Source organism: Arctopsyche grandis, chromosome 3 (assembly GCF_051622035.1).
Source record: "Arctopsyche grandis isolate Sample6627 chromosome 3, ASM5162203v2, whole genome shotgun sequence".
Taxonomy (NCBI): Eukaryota; Metazoa; Arthropoda; class Insecta; order Trichoptera; family Hydropsychidae; genus Arctopsyche; species Arctopsyche grandis.
This window is the reverse complement of record NC_135357.1, coordinates 12,393,768-12,411,233: the sequence shown is the minus strand read 5'-3', so window position 1 is coordinate 12,411,233 and position 17,466 is coordinate 12,393,768. Positions and strand designations below refer to the sequence as shown.

The 17,466-nt window shown below is 35.8% G+C and overlaps 1 protein-coding gene across 1 annotated transcript in view; it reads right to left on the bottom strand.

Moving 5' to 3' along the window:
• heca (hdc homolog, cell cycle regulator) overlaps positions 1–16,739 on the bottom strand; it is a 120,111-nt gene extending 103,372 nt beyond the window's left edge. The window contains exon 1 of the mRNA XM_077446591.1: positions 15,963–16,739. Coding sequence (XP_077302717.1) covers positions 15,963–16,546 — 584 coding nt within the window. The 5' untranslated portion in view covers positions 16,547–16,739. The remainder of the gene's footprint in view (positions 1–15,962) is intronic.
• Positions 16,740–17,466: the final 727 nt, after the last annotated feature.

The following is a 17,466-nucleotide window of genomic DNA, read 5'->3' as shown; positions in this document are numbered from 1 at the left end:
TTTTCCAGGTAATAGATAAATCCTTTGGTTTTTAAAATATTTTTTAGATAAATAAATTTTATATTAATAAATTAGTAGCTAAGATTCTAATTATAAGAATACAAACAATTAGAATTAACTTGATCTTCAGCAGGTAGAACATTACATTGAATACGATATACATACATATAATGAATTACATGTATGTATAATGTTGTAGTAATAATAACATTTGAACATGTATACAAAATGATTTGGATACGCTTGATCTTCCATAATTACATACATATCCAGATTGTCATTTATAATATTAATTTGACTTAATTATCAAGATAGAAATATCATAGCAATCTCTGCTTTATAATGATTCAATAATAATTATGGCTAGATAAAATCTTTTCATGGCATTTCAAAATGACTACTTTATGTTTTGCGATATTTTTTCTCTCCAAAGTCACCAATTCTTCTTAGTTATGAATTATATATATACTATAGTTAACGAATTAAGAAAAAGTAGTTTCGCCAAACTGGCAATAAAAATGAACCATATTAAGCACGTCTTTATATGAGAGGAAAACGTTCAAAGAAAAGATCTCATGCAAATACATATAATACAAAAGAATTCATTGACAATGCAATTTGAGTTGAATGCGTTGTCACCTCGCCAAGACTTGAAACGAAGGATAATCAGATTTCATACAATGCTATCGTCAGAATTTATGACACTGCTGAGATGGCAGTAAGGAAGACATAATTGGCGGCGACTGTGGTACTCCAGCAGTTTTGTTAATTGTTCAATTAGCATGTCGCGTGCGTGTGGATGACAAAAGTTGTGTACGACAACCGAAAATTTTGGCATTTCAGAATGTCACTTACGGGAGTCGTTAGTTTAGACACGCGAATTCGAACGATACACATCACGGAACTCCCCCACCGAATCTGAGCCAACTGTGTGTGTGTGTGGGTTTGTTTTCGTAGCATTTTTTTTATTTTTTACAATATCAACAGAGTGGAAGAGTTGATACTCGCGGTGTTCGTGGAAACAGACCGACGTTTCCTGAAAACGTTCGCGTGCAAATCATACAAACGTTTGCTGTCGTTGTCTGCTCACAGAAACGACTGATAAAGCACGCATGAAGGCAAACACAAACACAGCATAGTAAATATTAGTTCAAAAATGCAAAATACTAGATCGATTGGTTTTATTATTATGCGATAAGTAAAGAAACGTAAAGGAGGTATGTAAAAATAACAATATTTTCATTGAAGAAAAATAAACCGCAGCTACGCGCAAAAGCGTGAAAAGTTACGAAATCGCGTGTGATTCATACGACTTTCCTGAAACGGTGACGAATTCATGGTTAAAATGGCGGGAAAATCAATTAATTTAATGCGGTGTGTGTAAGTAGCATTGAGCCAAAATGCCTAGCAAGAATGTTTTGTAATAAAATATAAAAAATATATAAATCTAAATCGAATCTGTGGAAAATCCTAGCATGAATCATATCGCAAGCATAAATTTTCATAAGAATCTAACTGGAATAAATATTCAAAACAATACGGAACATTCTACCATATCAGTGACCGAATGTTTGTTTAAAAATGCATTTATATTTTTAAAAGGTTATAAATAAATGGTAAATCCAGATATGAGTGCAATCTACTGATAAAAAAAGGTTTCAAAACATCTTACGAACGTTTTATAGGGGAATGTATTTATATAGAACTTTCCAAATGATAAGAATTGTACATCAAACCGACCTCCAATAAGAATCAAACATATAGTTTAAATATTCCGCTGAAAAAAACAACACAGATATAGAACGTAATTGTGCTATAAAATATTTTTTCAACCTTTTAAAGCTGAATATATGTACATATGTACATGCAAAGATGCAACAAGTGTTTCGAAACAACATGACAAAATCTACATATGAAACCTAAAATTTAAAAAAAAAATCAACAAATCAATTACAATAAATTCAAATCATTGTCCATATTGATATTGTTCACTCGGAAATTAGCGGAGTTCAAAAACTAGAATCGGCCCGACCTGATATAGTGGCTGTGTATTGTTATGATATGGTCCGCCGCGTCGTTCGCTTGCAAGGACTCGGCTCGCAAAATGACTCGGCTCGCAAAATGACTCCTTCAGAAAAAATCAGTGCGGAAACCAATAACAAAGCCTTGGAATGTTGCATTCTTGATCGATTCTCGGAAGATTAAGTTTTAAAGACAAACAAGATGTAATTAAGAAAAGGAGGCTACTTGGGATATTTCTGTTAGCACATAATTGAAAATTTATACTAAACACGTTAAGACAAACTATCATAATTCAAAAATTTTAAATTATTTTTCTATATACATACCTATGTGTATGTATATTTTTTGTCCATACCTAGTCCCTTGATTTAGAAATCACGACACGACACTGACATGAAACAACACATTTTTCAATACAACAATCTTTCATCTTGAAAACGATGAAATGGTAAGATTGATATAGAAGGAATTAATATATTATGTAGTATCCAAAAGAATACAAACACAGTTAAACAAGGAAAAATGTATAGAGCGTATGTTAAATGAAAATTGCGGAAGTAGCTTAAATCCAACAATCGAAAGCGAACCTTTAAAAACGACGACGATGATGATGATGATGATAATACAAATACATAATTACGTGAACTTTAAACATCGTTGCAGCACGCAAATGTTAAATCTTTGAAATAAGCTACGTAAAGATATGAAACATGCATCATGACAAGCGGCACGATTCTTGATAAGTTTACAACGATCGATGTATGTACATATATTCAACAGATGAACATACATATGTACACATATGAGTGAACCAGCAACTGACTTCAAGGTTTCTTCCCCAATTAACAGGAGGGTGCGAAAGTGAAACAGTGCACGAAAAGTTCATGGTGCCATTGGGTGGGTCCCTTCGACAAACGAAATCCCATTCGACCGTTACACGGAACGAAACAATGTTGCATAAAGGAGACGGAAGCCAATCGAAAGCAGCCACATACGAAGACCGAAAAATACATAGGAAGATATTCGAATTGAAAAGTGTTAGGCGAATTCCAACAAATCCATGGTTGTTGTTGTCCAATTCCAGTTGGGGCAACGTTGCCGCGTGTGCAGCCGAGTTGCAACGGCCCACTCGCTCTCGGCTAAAAATAGTAACCACGAGTGGGCTACAGCACCAGTGGTCCAAGAACGGGCCTTAACCAAAGTCGATATGCTCGTCGTGAAAACACTTCCGACTGTCGCCAAGACATTTTAACACCGTCCAAAGGCCCAAGTTTTGCTCAACAGCGATTAGCAGAGATTAAATCCCATCTCCCACACCATCTCGGAGAGCTTGCCTCGCTAAATACACCTTCCCATACATACGTAAATACATATACATAAGTGGTTCAACCAATATACTTCACAGCGTATGCACCACTGACAAATTCAGATTCATATCTTCAAAAAAATACGCAACATGGCAAAATTTCATAACCGAAAATGATTATAACACCTTGGCCTTGATTATAAAGCGGAATCCACGTCTTCGCGGTTTGTTGACTCTAATTGCATAAAATAACATAATTTAGACAGTTTGCTTTTTTTGTTGCATTTCAGAACACGATAGATGTAATAGAATATTGCAAATCTAAAAAATACATATGAAATATGCTGAAAAAATTAAACAGCTTTTTGTATGTAAAATTTTAATCAGGTAGGATAAGAGTATGGTGACCATATTTTTTGTAGAAAATAAAGGACGTAAAGAATCGTTTTATAACTTAAAAAAAGCTTCATAAGTATATAAAATATAATACAAAATATATGCATACGAAATTTTGAATTTTAAATCAATCATATTACACATTATTGAAATTTAAAAAAATATTTACCGCTTGAATTAGTACGTTTAAATAAAATGAAAATTTAAATATGTAGAAATCAATCATTATAAACGTGGCTAAGTGAAAAATTAGCAAAATAAGCTCATTAATTACATCACGAAAAAAAAGTGAATTTTTGACTTTTAAAATTCGCTAGATTATCAATTATAACTATTTTAAAACATAGAGATATCACAATAAATAGAAAAGCATCCGACTATTGATTCCAATACTCACTTTTTTGATAGAAATACTAGATTTTTAGTTAAAGACTGTAAAAAGCCAAAAAAACTGAAAATATGATCGGCGTACAAATGACTGACATAAAATATGAACGGCGCTAGTTTCCATCAACAAAGGTCAAGAAAATGTATAATGATACTATAAATAATAATACGCGAAAACTCGTACATATGGATGTACATATGTTACGCGATAATTAAATGGTTTGGTATTTTTTTTTTGTTTAGTTAGATGCGATCGCATACGAACCAATTTGGATCACGAATCGGACAAATTTGCCAGCAAGACCTCGACCTACAAATTTAGCACACAAGTGTAATTTTTACAACCCAATGTTTTTAAAATCTTCTGCGTTTGTACATAATCCATAAGGCAAACATTATTTTACAATCGCATTACCCACATGTAAGATGTTACACTTCAACACATTCAACCATAAAGTACTCCTACGCTTCGTTATCTAATCTGAGATTTTTATTCGATATACACAAACATTTCTTTTATTGTCATATTTTTTACACCCCATTTTTCTTCGCAACGTTCTGATATACGAGTATTTTGTTGTATTGTATATAAGTCAGCCGCAGTATCAAAATTGGTTTAGCCAAATATGTGAACAAATATTTGCACCCACGTCTAATAACCACCGTCATAATACAAAATCGCTTTGTGGGATGAGCTGGGTATGTTTAGCTGAATAAAAAGCATTAATATGTTTTGAACCATAAAGAAGGAAAAAAAACGCTCAATTATTCCCAAGGTAGACCAGTAGTTTATTCATTTATGCGCGATATACCTGCCTTTATAGAAAACAAGTTGTTCCAAATTACGTTCTTCCGTATTGCTATTACTATATTGATGTTTATTTGTGTTTCAAATTCGTAAATTCGATTCTATAAATATAAGAAAATACGGCAAGGTATATTGTTACAAAATTTATCCCAGATAAACCGCATTGCTGTTCAAGTTACAAAGGCGTATTATCATAATAATTAATTAATACATCATCGAGGGGTTTTGAAAGTCTCGTTGTTGCTGAAAACCGGTTCTTTTCAACCGACGAAAAGCGCTTATTTATACATGAAAATTCTCTCAGGTATATATGAATAAAATTTACAGCAAATTTGCGATAAATTGTCACGATTTCATCCATTTTATTACGAGAGATAACATCGAATAGCATTCTCACGCAATGCACACCTTTAACATATACTTAAAATTATACAGGTTAACATAAATAATGTATGCAAAGATTGCACCATATCAAAGTCGCTTTTTTTGGGTTATAAATTACAATCTGCTAAGCGTCGTCCGACAACAAGCGTACGGAAATTTCGATTTGGATATCAGTCATCTATTTATAAAATGGACATAAAAACTTCGCAAAAAAACATTATGTAATGTATCTATGTGAATCTACATCCATGCAAAAAATCATATCTAATAATAAAATTATTCTATAACCAAAAACAACGAGAGAAATTGCCTTGTGGGATTAAAGCCACGAAAAATGTATACATCTAGATACAATAAAAACAACATATGACACTGCAAACCAACTGCAACTTCCCGTATATGTATGTAGTAATTTGACAAAAACGTACCAGCACGTTGAAAATAAACATTCCAATTTAAATACCGCAGTATTAATTTCAATCTAATTGCGTCATATGAAACGAAATATTGTGAAATACGGACGCATACAAGCGGTGATTCAACCCTGCAAAGTAACTAAAATCCACATCGATCTTAGTGTAACTTTTGAAAGGTATGATATCATCTTGTGAAATATGCAAAACTCACATGACCGTATCAGAATTTATGATTGATCAGTTACTGACGTAAATTGCAGAAGATTACACTAAATATGCTCAATTATTCAATATAAAATATCATCTACTTACGAACATTGCCGAACGAATTCATCATACATACTTGTACAAACACGAAGCGAAAGTGATAACATACCTGCAAAGAGAAGAAAAAAAAACAAGTTAATTTTTAGAGAAACATGATGAATTTTTTGTAATACGAGATTGACACGGGTCAGAGGTTGCGTGATATTTTGAACTTGGCACACAATATACATACATATGTATATACACACATAAAACGCACATAATGAAATCGCAGTATTTCGTTTTAGTTACGGGGAAGTGAACACGGTCGTTGAGCTCTCTTTCAGGCGATTTCAGATCTTTCATGTCAGATAAACGAGAACACGTCCGTTCTGCTGAAAATTGAAATTTCAATTATCTAAAACAATAATGCACCTACTACCACGAATTATCCTTAAACTGTTGTCAAAAGTCCTCATTACGATTATGCGTCATTAACAGAATTTAAAGTCGTGGATATAATCGAGCATTCAGAAAATCATTGAAAATACATCCAAGAATTTTTAAGCCCAAACTTCATAGTCGTGTTTCTCCTTGCAGAACAGTCGTGGTCGTGGTCAAGTCAGTGCTATTTGTCTAAGTCCAAGTCCAAACTTCACACGCAGTACTTGCAAATATATTAAAAAATATACTATTGCCTGTTTTTTTATACACTCTTGCACACCGACAATCGTTCACGTTTTTCAGACCTCGACTACTATGAATTATTCAACATATCCTCAAGTTCGACATTTGCATGCGGCTTAGATACGCAATCCGGAGAAAGAAGCCATCTCTAAAATGCTTAAAACCCAAACAAGGCGACCACAATGGAATAACATATCGCAATGTCATCAAAGGTGAACCAACAATAAAGTCAAAAATCAAACGTGATTGCCTAATAAGAAATATATTGCATCCTATAACTAGTATACTATGTACGATACATATGTATGTACATAGCAGTAAGGACGAATAAGATGAAAAGATATACATAAAACAAACCTTGACATTGGAAACATTCTATAACATTTCATTAAATGAATATCGATTTGTTAACGCGACAAGCACATTTTCCGCTTCATTTGCTTTATCCGGTGTGAAAATCTTTCCACTTTAGTACCGCTTTATCAGTGTCAATAATGTTTTCACATCATCGAAGTTCTATCTCTATTTGCGCCCGTCGACGATAACAATCAAATTGCATTTATTAACAATTACGTCTTTCAAGAGCACGCTTGGGGTCAATTGGGCCGATTCACCCTAATTAAAGTCGCGAATTGTATGCATTCGAGACAGAGGTGTACAACCGTTGGAGCCGCAGGTCACGAACAATCGATTGAATTTTCTCAAGTCGCTATTTCAAAAAACTAACACATAAGATAAGTGTTACAGATCGAGAGAAAAATTGGCCGAAAATTTGTTTTTAATATCCCAAACAATTAGATACGTGAGAATAATAATAAGCGTTCGAATCAAATTTCGTATTGTTCGACCGAGTATAAAATAGGGACAAAGGGAAATTCATTCTATTTTTTTCACTTATGCAATCGAATACAATCGCATGCTGAAAGAATGCAATGACCAAACGCAACACAAACACAGGCGTACATTCAAGTGTGCATAATTTATTTACGAATTCATAAACGACGGTGAATCACGAACACGTCCGTATAACCAAAAATAGCTTAAAAAAAGTTTTTACACAAGAACTGAAATCAAGTTTAGCCGAGCAACAAAGGCGAAGAAGCGCTCTCGAAAAAGAACACGATATCGAGTCGAAACGAAGTTCCCTTATGACAGCTGTGTAATTAAATTTGTTGATTGTTACGTGCCACGGCGAACTAACGAGTATAATGAGATTCCAAGTTTGAGAAGCGTTTTGGGAAAACAATAGCCGAACAGATTCTATTCATGTTCGGAGAACTTCTTTTACGTGCAAGATTTATAAAATCTTTCAAATGTCAAAAAAAAATCTTAATAGAAACAATTAAAATATGTTTTATAACCAAGGAAATACAAATAATTGCATCATCACTTTTGAAGCAACTTGTCCTAGTATTATTTGCATGTGAATAAAATATATGTACATACATACATATTACGTAAAACATCGCTTACCTGTGAAAATTATACTTGAGTATAAAAATTATAATCACTTAAATTCAACCTGTTCATTTAAATAGCATTGATCATTATTAGCACTTGCCGCACTGTGATGGATAACGAGTGATCAGAACTTACATTTTATTTTATTTCTCCAAATACATATACTGAATGCAAGGTCTTCATATTTTATATATCTATTCTTCATAAAAACCTTCAAATTCAAATTATGTCATTATAAAATAAAAATATTGATCAATATTAACATAAATAATTATTTTCCCGGGAAGCCATAAGAAATAATTATTTTCATTTCTTGCACTTATTCAATACATTTTAAAATGATTTTATAACTAATTAGAATAATTAACCTTGCATATTTTGCATTATTTTAACTTAAAACACACACACATTTTAACTGGACGCTTGACGTCCAGCACAGAGGTTAGCGGATTTTTATAGCACAGTAAGGCAAGTGTTAACGAAAAGCAAAAAATAACAAAAAACTCTGTTAGATATAAAATTTTTACATTATAAATATTTAAGTGACTTGACTATTAAAATAAGTAAAAAAATATGAAACATGCTAATATCAAGCTACAGTTTAGCTTCCTCAATAAAATGAAAACATAAAATACATTAATACACATGTATGTAAACCCAACCCTTCTATAACTCGCTATATTATTATAGCGAAATTAAAAAGAAAAAAAAGCAAGTTAGAATATGAAAGAGCGTTGTACTCTGCGTGACATTTTCTCGCAATATTATTCTTTGACTTTGCTTTCTTATATATGTATGTAATATAAATATTTATCCGATTTGTGGCCGAACAGATTTAGCGCGTTATAGGAAGGTTGAATGAACCACTAAAATTCATATTTGAAGTAAATGTTATTTTTAAATGAGAAAACCAAATATTTTTATTATAATTTTTTTTACAAAGTTTTTTTTATATATAAAAAAACTAAATAGTTCCACTTGTTTCCAAAAAAGACCACCGAAAGAATATCAGTCGTTTGGCTTCGGCATATGTACATAATCAACAACAGCTTAAGCTATGAAATTGATCCGAAAGCAAACTTTGTTACATGTGTAACTCATTAATATTGCAACAAAACAAAACCGGCAAAGGCCACGGCCGTCAATCAAAAAACATTGAGTTTGAATTATTCACGTGAAAATACACCCGTCACGATTTCCCCACTCTGAAGAATCGGACATAATTACGTATGTACCAAAAAAAAAAACTGTTCACCCGAAGGGGAAGAGAGTTTCGTGATCTCGACCGGAGGTGGGTTGAATCCAAACCGAAAAATATACAATAGCGTGTGGAAGCCGTAATTGTTTTACACACATTATTATGCGAGAGACAAGTGAAAATTGGATTTTTTTTGTTTCACCCATACATACATACATACATATGTGCATATAATAAATACATCTATAGCGTATGAAATTTAAATTTGCAAGTACAATTGAAAACGGAGCCTTCAACAAAGATCACCGAAGTAAATTGGTTTAATTTCGAGAAAATTGCCCCTTTTGAATCGTCTGTGAGATAAAAACCGTCAAATCGCATTGTTTAAAAATAAGGAAACAGAGCATCAAATGCAGTTACCGCATACAGATAAGTCACGCTCCGCTTCACGACAAGGAAGATTCTTGTAAGGACAATGCATGTCATTTGAGATTGTAACGGGCATATTCTTTTCACGGCAGCCCAAATTTGACTGTCGCTTTCGAATAACGTGAAATTATATCGAAAAGATATAAAAATTACTCAATCAAGAACAACCATACATACACACGGACGGACATGACGCAACCAAAAGGTTTTCCACAAATTATTGCAGCCGCCGAAAGGAAATTAAAAACTATATGATATACAATTAATATAATTGGTCATGGCCGATTATTATCGGCCATATAATAACACCTGTCAAAATAAAATTTCAAATCATAATAATCAGAATTGGATTGCTATCAAAGTAAGTAAGAAAATGCGACTAAATTAAAAAATGAATCGAAATGCAATTTCCACAGTTTATTTTTTTACAAATATGTATAAGGAGAAGACGAGAAGAGTCAACAGTGAATCATCGCCAAATATTAAATACGTAAATAAATAGCAGTCGTTGAATAAAATACTAATCCGACTGCGACTTTTCTAATTTTTTTTTATTTATTTTATGTAATTTTTTAAATCGGCTTATATTTTCGAATATTTCTGAAGTACTAATGAGGTTGTCACACTTATTATAGTAAGCATCAACCTTAAATTAAACTTTTTACCTTTCAATATTTCGTATTTTTACAAGCTTTTTATTTTTATTTATGAATAGGAAACGAAATAAGCGTGTATTGCATGTAAGTACATATAATGTGTGCGTGAGAAGTGTGACAAGGGTGGTGGATATAGTAAAGAGAGTGAAGAGATTGACATGACAATGTGCGGTTCAGGTCACATAGCTAGAAGAATGGACGAAAGGTGGACAAAGGGTGTGTTAGAAAGGTACCCGAGAGAATATAGAGAAAGGAAAGCCGCAAGGAAGATGGATAGACGAAATTAGAAAAATGTGTGAAGAAAATGTAAAATTAGCGTTTTGGAGAGCATATATGGTGAATGGCTGTAAATGACGATGGCGATGACATGAAACTTAACGAAATGTACGCATTAGTCAAATGTCAAACCTCTCAATTCGACCTAAGCACATGAAAAAAACAAAGTTAGAAACACTGCATCTCAGATCTTCATATATTGGGCGTTAGTGGATCACTCTTAGGCAATATCCTAATATGCATATTATATTATTAAGTTAAATAACTGAGTGATGCTAATAAAAAGCTTGTAAAAAAATAAAACAGTGTCGCTCGAATTTTCAACGGCTTCAGACTCCAGCCAAAAAGCCATGACTCCAAAGCCCTGGACTGAACATACATCAAAACCAAAAAAAGGCGTAAATTTAATTTGCACTCTCAATAATAAACGATGCGAATTTTTATCTCAATGAAATTGTTCACTTGTTTTACGGCCCCCGGATAAAGAGCACTATATCGCATTACGAAACGGAATAATTAATAATTCGACAAAGATAAGTGTGACATTCGACTGCGTTCAAGGGCAAAATAAAAACATGAGCTTCGACCACGAATGTGTGGGTCTCCGACGATAAAACGAACATCGAAAAAAATTTGCATACTATTGTTTTCGTATGCATTTTTCATTATTACCTAATAAGACATGACCTCGAGCCGCTTATCGACAAGGTTGGGCGAGTTGCGAACTTCCACCAAACGCGCACTTGACCCGGCGACAAGTCATCAAAAGCCAACAAACACCCAAAAGTCCAAGCCGACAACATCTTCAAACATATCAGAAAAGTGACCAAAAAAGCTACACAAGTTTCTGGAGAACGACAATACAGTGTGTGTGTGTGTGTGTGTGTGTGTGTGTGTGTGTGTGTGTGTGTGTGTGTGTGTGTGTGTGTGTGTGTGTGTGTGTGTGTGTGTGTGTGTGTGTGTGTGTGTGTGTGTGTGTGTGTGTGTGTGTGTGTGTGTGTGTGTGTGTGTGTGTGTGTGTGTGTGTGTGTGTGTGTGTGTGTGTGTGTGTGTGTGTGTGTGTGTGTGTGTTTGTGTGCGTGTGTGTGTGTGCGCGCACCAGATGGTTCGAAACAGTTTTTTGGATCATGTTGTTCCTCTCGCTGGATATTCGGAAGATGACCTCGTGTGAAATCGAAACGACGAGTGCTTCCAGCTCTGTTTCACCAAACAAAACACTCTTACCACTCCGTATCAATCCAGCCATGTTATAAATTAAAAACGAATATGATTCATCCGCAGAAGTGTTCAACTTGCATGCAAACACACTAATTGAACGGGCGCATTCGAATGTTTAATCAAGGGAAATTTAAGCCACAGAGAACGAAACAATTTCGAAAAGCAAAGAAAGGTCGATACATATTTATCCCCGGACACACTTATACAATATCGACACTCGAATTAGTACGGGACCTGCATTTCTGCAATGTCTGAATATAATATCGAAACAAAACAACGAAAACTTCGAATACGACGCTCTTATAATAAATTTATACAGCGTCGGTTTTTACAAAGATATAAACAATATTTAGAACGTTGGGTTATAAAATTTCCCATATTATCCATGTTATATAGTGCATATAACGGGCGTGGAAAGCTTTCGCGAATTCGCCAGCATTTTAACGGCACACGGTGGCAATTCTCACAATTCCTTTGGCCATACATACATATATTTATATGCAAGTAGTACCCAGGCATGCACACATACTAAAAACACGAAATCCATCCATACATACATGCATACATATATTGTATGTATGTGAATATACCTTTTTGTGTTCGGTTTTCAGGGAAGGAGACAATTTACGATTACCAGAGCAACGTTCGTAAATCGGACTCATAAATGCACTTGGCTGTAGAGGGGGGAGGGGGTTTGGAGGGTAGTTTTTAATAGTAGTGCAGCACGAAAATAGGAATGGTTCCAGGAAAGGGAACTCTCGCCCGAAAGCGAAAATTTAGCGAGAAATAGTCGCAAAGCCATTAAGACATCGTCTCCAGCCACTGGAAGATGATAATATTCCTTACCAGTTAGAACGATGTTAGCATATAAATATACTACATATTATATTTTCACTGCGAATTATGATTTTACTACATTTTATGGACGAATTCGTTTTTCTAAATTTTCTAAATTTTTTTTCTTAAGGACTATTTAGAAGTCCTTTGATAATTTGAAATTCTAGAGATTTCGGTAGCCATGTTTTCTATTTGCGTGATGTATAAAAGAATAACTTTTTAATTGTAATTTTCTTAAAATGTTTAAATCAATAAAAGTTTACAAATATGATGTTAAATATTATTTGTTGCATTTACATTTTTCAAACTTGAATTAAACATTTTTTTCACATTGCGGTCTTTATTCTTGAAAAAATAGCATATTAACTATCATCTACACAACTAAAAAAATTGGAATTATTATTAAAAATTGAAACCTAATTTAAGGGGGGGGGGGGGGAATAAATTCGAGCTTTTGTCCCGGGCGCGCCTTTTTCTTCGCACAAGTCTTGTTGTGAATGTCGCAAAATTTGTTTCTAAGATTAAAAAATTTAGCAACTGGCGTTACAATGTTATTCAAAATATATCGAATCCAAGAAACCCGATAATGTGATTCCCGCAATAGGTGTATGAAATGTCCTTGGAATATTGCGATTCGAAAAAAAAAGTCAGAAAATAAATAATCATTTTATACATAATATATACATATAATAGATTCACTTATTTTATAAATGTTTAAATTTTAATCTTTTAAAATATACTGACCCAACCGCGCAAAAGGTTTCAAAACGACCAGAAGAATGTAGGAATACTGTCAGACCAAAAGGCGAATTGAACAATATATAATCCTTGTAATAAAAAGGTGTGATTACTTGAGCTTTTATGTGACTTTACTTGAATTGAATTTTATATTCAAGCTGAACCTGAATATTGTAAAGATTTTCGATCTTCCCAATCATAATACATAATACCTAAGTGAATCATTAATGATGTTCACTTGAATATGTAGATGCAAATTTATTTACATCTACGCTTAAGCACATTTTGAAAGCATTACAAATCCGGTACAATAAATATGGTCAATGTCAATTATGCAACAAAGGATAAACGCAAAAAAAATTATAAGGATCGATAAATTTATTTTCAATTCGTGCACTTGAATGATATACATCACAATTATGTTTCTCAATCGCAGATTTGAAAAGAAGACAATTTCCGCAAAATAATGGCATCCAGTGAACAATAATGCCAAGGACCGAGGATGTTGCGGTAGCGTTTAAAATTGATTTTCGGATTTCATTATATGTATTATTAGATTCGATGTTTTTTCGTGAGATTTTGTCGGACGACCGTGAAAAATTAATCGCACAAGTAATAATTCTATCATTTTTTTTAAACGAAAGTCAATAAATTCACCTACGCAATGTGTGTATAATATTGAAAATACAATATTTCGACATTGAGATTATATTTATAAGACAAAATATTAACGATATCAAACTGGTGGAAAAATTACTTTAAAGAGTGGCAATTGAAATAGATTGATTCTAATATATTTTCGTGAGTCGTATCCAGAAATATATTGAAAACATTTCCGACATAGTGATTTTAGTGTATATTTAAAACAATAAATTATAAAAAAAAAATAGAATGTATCAAAATTGGATTAACAAAAGTGAAAATTTTTAAAGCAGCATCAAAACGATGATCATTATTGGCATTCATAGTGATATTACGGACACTCGATTGATTTTGATTTTTAAATGCTTTTTATTATTACGAAATTATGTTCACAATACATCTTATATCTATTTTAACGGACACTCGATAAAACTTTTAACGACTATGAAAATAATTGAAATTAGAATGGAAATAAAAAGCCGAAGAGATTAATTGGTTTTTTCTTCTTTAGCGACTGTAAAAACTGAACGTTTCTCGATAGGCAAAAAAAACGACGCGACCAAAAGAGTAAAAGGATTTTAATTGCTCCTCGGGGACTTCCAAGGAAAAGTTTCAACTTGAATAAACGTAATTGACCGGAAAACAAAATGATCGACGAGATTTTTATTTCAGCCGGAATATTTTCTACGATTGAAAAAGTTTCCAATCGCGAACCGAACCGAAGACATCCAAGTAATATACATATTTCTCATTTGCATACCGATTTATGTATAATGCAATAGGGAGCGAGAGGAATTTCAGTCATTATCCAACGGAACCGATGATTATTTCTCCTTTAATAATACGAAGATTTAATTAAAACGCCCGTTTTCAGTCAACTTTTCGCCTACAGCCGTTGAAAGATCCGAGAAAACTCATTTCCTCCCAATAAAATTACGGCGGAAATCCACCTCGTAAAAATCTCGCAAGCTCGAAAATAATTAACAAGCTTTTGCACAAAAAAAAAAAAACAGATTTACATAAAAAATAAACGAATTATTACCCTAAATTTCGTAAGAATATACGGCGGCGATCCTGTTTCTTTAGCGAAAGGGAGAAAATTTATTCGACATTAAGTACATCTGCCTGTCAAGACGCGCTCGCTTGCAGCCGCAAGATAAAATAACCCTCCCCAATATTTTTCATGACCTATTTGCTGCAAAGATTTAGCGGGGAGTTTCACCCTTATTCTTCAAGCTATGCAACGAACAATATGCACACGTTCAAAATTTTGACCAATTTTTCTTAAAAAAAAAAAAAGACTAGCAAAGACAAAGAAAGAAATGGATTGATGAATGTACGTTCAGAAAGAAGAATAATAATAAAAAAAAGCGATCGAGTCAACAAAGACTAGAAAAGTTTAAGATTGACGATAAAAAAAACGGCCGAAGGGCAATAACTAATTCGACAAGTTTGCGACAAAAAAGCAATATCCGAAATACGCTCGGTCAAACACGTGGTCGGCGAAAAATATGTACGCGAGATTTCAACAACAACAACAGAGAGGCCTGGTAAGATTCCGGTTGGATTCCACTTAGACTGCGACAAAAAGCGCGAAGTCAATAAAAAAAAAGTTGCTGCAAAGTTAATCATAAAAGAAAGAGGGTTCGCGATTCCGCATCGACAACGTCGCCTCAGCCGCCGCCAAGATCAAGGCCAAGGCCGTAAAATCGGCACGCGCGCCCAAACAAACGAAAAAAAGACGAAGAAGAGAGTACATACATACATATTATATATATATATACATACAAAATAAAAACAAAAGCCGTAATTTTGTAACAATTCGCCGCATCCGAAAAATTATTGTCGTCGTTACCTGATTCTGTCGGAGACGATCTCGGTCTTGGAGGAGCCGTTCTTTCCGTGGGGATGAGTAGGACTGCCCGACGACGGAGGACTGCAGGAGCCGCTGGAGGAGAGGCTCTCGGCGCGACCTCTTCCCTCGGGAGCCGGCGCTTTGGGAAGTCCCACGGCCGCGGTGCGAGCCCGCCGCCTCCTGCGCTTGTCGTGGTCTTCGGACCTCGGAGTCCAGTCCAGATCCTTCTTGAGGTGTCCGCGGCCGCAGAGACAGCCGCAGGCCTTGAACGCCAAGTCGTAGCCCTTCTTGGTCCAGAGGTTCTGGTGGCGCTGGCGCTCGGACCAGGAGCGAGCCCTGCCGCACGACTTGAGGTAAGTGAGAACGGTCTGCTCCCAGAGATCGAAGCACTCGCGGTGCATGTAGCGGCCAGCGGGGCAGGCGTCGTTGTTGCAGGTGACCCGCACGGAGTCCCTGGGGTCCTCGGGAGCGATGTGGTCTTGGGGTCGCAGGCATTCCCCGGTGGGGACGCAGCAGCGCAGCGTGTGGCAATCGCTGCCCGGAGGCAACTCGCCGATGGCGCCCACCTGCCTCCTAGGAGCCATCGCAGCAGCGATATCCGAATTCGGACCTCTGCGCTCCCGGTAATCGCCGAATGTAAACAAACCGAGGCGCGTCTGAGGGGTCTTGCGGTGTAGTTTGAGAGCAGCGGGGGGAGAGCGGTTGGGTCAGAGCGTGGAGGGGATCGCGAGAACGCGGCGCATGCTGACGGCGCGCGCGCCCGACTGCCGCGGCAACGAAAGCGAAATTTCAAGATCGCGCCGCGCCGCACAGACGTACCGTGGTGGGAAGGCGCGGCGCGGCGGAGGGGATGGGCGCGCGAGGGGAGGGCGCGGGGCGGGGGGGCGGGAGCGGGCGCGGCTTCACTTTCGGCCGGGTTTCACTGTCGTTGGCGGTGACGGCCGCCTGCACCCCACCCCACCCCACCCCACCCCGCCCGCCACGCTGCACCCCTTCACTGTGCACTGCACCCCTCTACCTCTCCCTCTCCCTCTCCCTCACCCATGTACGTCGCCACTGCACGAGCCTACCGGTGGGCGAAAGCGCGCGCCGACTTTTCCTTTCAATGTACAAACGAACCCACCACCACACACACACACACCTACCTACACATGATCGTAGCAAAAAAAGCGAATTTTCCATTTCCCACGGTGGACCCGGCGGAAGGCTTGCGTCGCACATAGTGTTGTAAAATTCTTTTGGAGAATAACCGAGAATTTTCGAGAATATTCTTTTTTAGAGCATCTGGAGGGGCTTTTATATGGGTCTACGTGACGAGACAGAATGTTAAATGACAGAAAACGCAAATATCGGAAGGCAAAGATCGAAAATCGAAAGATCTTAAGTCGAAAGATCAAAAAAAAATGGTGCATGGTAAACGGTACATACTCACGTACATATTCACTTAATTTGCGCGAGAAGGATACAACAGGAACAAGAGGAACATGCTTTTCCTCCCGTATTT